The sequence below is a fragment of the Cornus florida genome, unplaced genomic scaffold (genome assembly GCF_030987335.1).
Source record: "Cornus florida cultivar Cherokee Brave unplaced genomic scaffold, ASM3098733v1 CherokeeBrave_3.0.0_Hap2_Chr11, whole genome shotgun sequence".
NCBI lineage: Eukaryota > Viridiplantae > Streptophyta > Magnoliopsida > Cornales > Cornaceae > Cornus > Cornus florida.
Window position 1 is genome coordinate 50,382,100 of NW_026775581.1, and position 5,280 is coordinate 50,387,379.

At 33.6% G+C, this 5,280-nt stretch overlaps 1 protein-coding gene across 1 annotated transcript; it reads right to left on the minus strand.

Annotated features, from left to right (window-relative positions):
* Positions 1-2,294: 2,294 nt before the first annotated feature.
* On the minus strand, positions 2,295-3,877 carry LOC132281063 (ent-kaurenoic acid oxidase-like). The gene is made up of 6 exons (XM_059782800.1): positions 3,713-3,877; positions 3,553-3,636; positions 3,185-3,263; positions 2,803-2,920; positions 2,523-2,651; positions 2,295-2,385 (listed from the first exon to the last, which is right to left on the minus strand). Exons 1-6 carry the CDS (start codon positions 3,875-3,877, stop codon positions 2,295-2,297), a joined length of 666 nt encoding a protein of 221 aa, XP_059638783.1.
* Between the last annotated feature and the right edge of the window lie 1,403 nt (positions 3,878-5,280).

Sequence of the window (5,280 nt, forward strand, 5' to 3'; positions counted from 1 at the left end):
ATACGCCCATCCATAGGAAAATTGGATCTTTTGATCATAAATCAGACTAAACCACAGCGTGTATGTTGGGAAATGACCTTTTTAAATTAAGTGGAAATGTGTAATTACCCAAGCTTTTGTTCATGTATAGAATTTTGGGTTTGATAAAAATACATGATGATACATACATATACACATCTAGATACATACATATAAACTTACACTCATCCACATTAATATAAAGCGTCTCATAAAACACATATTTAAGAATATGAGAGACAGAAAATGATATACAATCCATTAAATATGCTATACTTGGGCATACTAAATCAACAGTGTAGAACATCCAAGACCTTTAGGGCTAGTTTGGTAGGTGGGAATGGAATGCTTTTAATTCCATTATTTTGTTTGGAAAGTAATTTTAAAGATGGAATGCTCATTCTCCACCTTTCTCGGAGAATGGTCATTCCATTAAAATCATTCTACTTTCTAACAAGAGGAATGGGCATTCCATTCCCACTTAAAAAATACGGAGTAAAAATAATATTAAAAATTACTTCTCTTGAACGATGTGATTGCTAACACACTTTTCTCAAACAACTCAAGCCCCATTAATTTTGCATCAGAAATCGACATTGAAGGTGATCTATGTTAAACAACATTGAAGACCAAATCAACCATTGAGGGCGGTCAACACCGAATCCGAAATCAGTGCAAAATTAGCCATTGAAGTCGATTAACGATCAATCCGAAATCAGTCGAAAATTGACCATTAAAGTAGATTGATGATCGATCTGATATCAGCCGATGATTTGGCAATTTACATCCATTGAAGTCGATCAACGACCAATAAGCCGACGATTTGCATCCATCGACAGTGATCGGGGATAAAGCACTGACATATGTTGATGAGAGAGATGCATATCTTTGAGATTATATTCTTGACTAAAAATGAGAGTAAATTTCCATCTCGATGAGAGAGATCTAATAAAAGGCAACTTCTCTTGATATTCTCTCCTTAGTTTCCAAATATACATCAAAAATATATATTTACACACACACAAACACACACACACACACACACACACACACACACATATATATATATATATTATTGTTTTGGTTTATATATATATATATTGGTTTTCCTTTTTAAGCCATGCATAACCAAACGAGAGAATGGGAATGGTATTCCATTCTTATTTCATTCGTACAATTGAAGGGTAGATCAATATTTTTGAAAAACTTCGTTAATGAATCTGACAGTAAAATAATTGGGGGTGATAACACACGTCTAACCTCAGGGGTATATGGTGTAATAAACAACAAAAATGGTTACTGTGAGTAATTAGACCAAACCTCAGAGGTGGTCAATGTAGTTTACCCTACATCAAAAAGGCCCAACCATCTACCATACATAGTGTACGTGTGTGTATGTTACTAGAAAATCCCTCGATCTCTCTACTTTCAGTACGTTTTCAGAGATGGTCAATATAGTTTACCCTATATCAAAAAGGCCCGACCCTCTATCATATATAGTGTACGTGTGCGTGTGTTACTAGAGAATCCCTCGATCTCTCTATCTTCAGTTTTTGTTATTATCTTATTACATATATATTAGATTAATTTGCGGATTATTTTCTCGGTAGCTTGACACAGGACTGCTACATCTTGTTTATCTTTGGACATGTGATGAGAAGACCACTAGTTGATATGAGTTGTATTTTGAAACCGTATTGGACCGTTCATATTTGCACGTAAGGAGGCCATATAACTTTCGAATAATGCCTAACATGCCTCTCTTTTATCAATTTCAAACTTATTTTATTATTTTCATTTTTTTTTTTTTTTTTTTTTGGTCTTAGTTATTTTATTGTACGTTGAAGTATTTATTCTTTGTTATTTAATTAAAATTCAATGTCTTTCTGTCTTCATCACACCATATTTTTATTCAGTTGGAAAATTGAAAATTGATGTATTATCTGATAGCAATAAAATTCTCTCACTTTTAACCAAAAAAAAAAAAAAATTCTGTCACATTTTTTTTTTTTTTTTATCCTGTTGCATTATGTGTGCATTTATTTTCTTACATAGAAAATTTATGATGGATGAGTTCAAAATATATTGGAATTAATGCATCAAAAAAATTCTATATTACAATTTTTCCCGCAGTACCAGTTCACCACTTTTATTTCAATTGCGCTTATTTATGTTAAATTTTGGTTTATTTCCAACATGTTAAAATGCAGGTTAAATTTATATCTGACTTGATAGTAGATGGAAAAGAACTATCACAAAGGTATATAATGTGCTCCTCAAATTTTGCCAAAGACAATCTCAACCCCATCAACTGGTTTTGGATGTGGAAGATAACTCATCTCTGCACTGGGATTCACCAGTTCCCACCTGATATTCAATCAAAATCAGACAGTTATCTATTCTTCTATGACATCAAATTAAAGCTAAAAGCATAAAGGTGTACTTATATATATATATATATATATATATATATATATATATATCTAATAGAGCTGGTTTCTTACTTGTATCCTATGGCCAAATGATGAAGAAAAATGGCAATTTGTAAGCGAGCAAACATATTTCCGGCGCAGATTCTTTCTCCCCCGCCAAAAACTTGATATGTTCCTGGCTTCGCCGGTTTCTGAAAAGTACTAGACATTAGATCAGGTTTCCAAATTGATAATCATTATGAGCCTATCTGGTTTACTTTAAAGAAAATAATTCTCAAGAATTAAAAATATATATGTATATATTTATAGAGAACTATAAAAGACGATTCACCAAATGGGCCATATAACTTACATTCCATCTATCCGGGTTAAAGCAAATGGAATCTTCAAAGTTTTCTGGATTTGTGTGGAGGTATCTAACCCAAAGCAAAACTTTCTAGTTTTTAGGAATTTTATAACCTGAGAAACATCTAAAAATTGTATCATAAACAGTTAAAACAAAGCTATATCATAAAATCATTGTCAGGGTAATATAAATAATAGATCCCTTGTATCTACATTTGTTCATCATGCTAATCAAGATTTTCTTTGCACATTAAAAGAGCCTGAAATCATATACAGCAAGTGACATTTTGTTAAAGGCACTGAGCACAAATTATGGCACTCACAATGGTGTACATAACAGCCAAGGCTCATAGTACTGCAGCTATATATGAACACAATTTGATTTTTACCTTTGTACTCGACATCCTTGCTAGCTGTTGGAAACGTAAATGCTGAGATGTTTGCCAACCTTATCGTTTCTTCCACAACCTATATCAAAGAGAAATGAAGTAAAACTTACCGAAAAAAGAAAAGAAAAGAGAAATGAAGTAAAATTAATTTTCTCTAAGCTTGTCAGGCAAGTTGAAGAAAGTACTATATATTATTAGTTCTATTCTCAAGATGACAAAAATCATAACTAATGAACACGAATTGATGAATTGGGATCCTTGTGAGATCACCCTATATGGGATCTCAACTTTACAAGCAAAGCGAACCCCACCTCAGACTGAGTGATCTCCACCCTTCTTTGTGGAGAATATTAGTGTTCAATAAATACCTTGTTTGTATATTCCATTTTTGAAATTTCGTCGCTCGTGATGAACTTCCCATTCTTGTTATTGCTTAAAGGTATATGCTCCTCCTGCATTACAATTGAGAAACTTAAGAGACTGGAAGAAAAATATTACTTCAATATGTGACCATATTTTAAGTCATACTGTAAGCATCTCTCCGAAAAAAGGAAGGCCCATGTGAGCGGGAGGGAGCTTGGTGCCGCTAGCAGAACACCGGGTTTTAACTGGGAGGCCATACCAGAGATCATTCCACCGCCACAAGAGCCACCCTACCAGTGACACAACTCCTAGTACCCATGCCAACCCCATTGTAACTTCCATATCTTTCTCCACCTATCACCTTCTTTAGTACAGATAGTCCTTTTCACGAAGTTGATACATCTATATGGGCCAATGATATAGTACTACTTTATACTAGTACTTAATTGCATTTAATGATGAATGATTCCTGGTGAATTGTTCTCCTGATTGATAGTGCCGTCACACACAGTTAATAGCTATACTTTAGAAATTGGTTTAATCATGAATGATTCCCGCTGATTATTCGTGGATCTGATTGATTAAGACAAAACCTTACCCCACCTAAACGAAGTAAACAAATAGATAAAAGGTGCATAGGATAATGATATATAAGATCTGAAAATGTTGTTAGGATAAGGGAGCGACAAAATTAAATATGTTGATTAGTGTAGGTCTTGATGGCTACATGACTAATATGAAAGGCAAAGCACGTCGCCTGATTGGAATCTTGATTATGCATGTTACTTTCTTATTAGGAGAAAGTATCCCCGGGGCTACTTGCAGGATGTTGCCTCGACTAATGTGAAAACTAAATTTGTCTTGATATACAAAAACATAAGACTTTCTTCTCTAACAGAGGATATAGTGGTCGTAATGATTGTGGAGAAGCCGCTTGTGATAAATCACAATATGAATTTAGAAAATTGACACGACATGACATCGATTTATTAGTAAGAATTTTTATAAAATATGTGGATTATCATAGACATTATATTTTGGTTTGTGAAATATCAAAGCAGTGTTTGTTTTTTGGAGTGAAATATCAAACTAGTTGAACTGCTTGATACAAAGACTAGACCAGATGAGTTTATTATTATTCATTGTCGCTAAAATCTATGCATCTTGGTGCACCTTAGTTACGATATAATCGCATACAGTCATTATAAGATTTTCTAGTAAGTGTGGACTATAAGGGGTTGAGTCATAGTCTCACTCAATTAATTAGTTGGAATCTCCCTATTAGACTTGGCAACATAAAGTAAATATTAGAGAGTAGAAGACCCTCTTCTATCAAGAATTGCAAATCCAATTTTCTTTTTCAACTCTGATGGATATATGTATGTCTTCATTTATATTTGTATACATTGGGTACGATTAGGGTAAGGTTTACATGAAAACTGTTATTGTTGGTATTAGAGCCATGAAATATTATTTTAATATTTTCGGATTGAAATAATCATAATGTTCATGCTATATAGCATGAAATTCAGTATAACACCAGAAGTACCAACATTTCACGTTGCTAACACGCTTCAAGATAGCATCTATCACCACCCGTTTTTCCTCTCGTTGTAGGGGGCCTCTGTGTTTTAGAGTTTCTCTATCCAATCAGAGCTAGTGTTTAGTGTTTGGTCTTGCTTTTGGGGAGTTATTGGTGACTGTTTCTTTCTGTTCGTCTAATCTCTTTGTTG

What these genes read in the sequence shown, in the direction of transcription:
- LOC132281063 (XM_059782800.1), bottom strand. Translation starts at nt 3,877, where the DNA reads ATGGGGTTGGCATGGGTACTAGGAGTTGTGTCACTGGTAGGGTGGCTC. An exon ending in TTTTCGGAGAGATGCTTACA is followed by an intron (nt 3,637 to 3,712) that starts GTATGACTTAAA and finishes ATTGTAATGCAG; the next exon opens with GAGGAGCATATACCTTTAAG. An exon ending in CATTTGGCCATAGGATACAA is followed by an intron (nt 2,386 to 2,522) that starts GTAAGAAACCAG and finishes ATTGAATATCAG; the next exon opens with GTGGGAACTGGTGAATCCCA.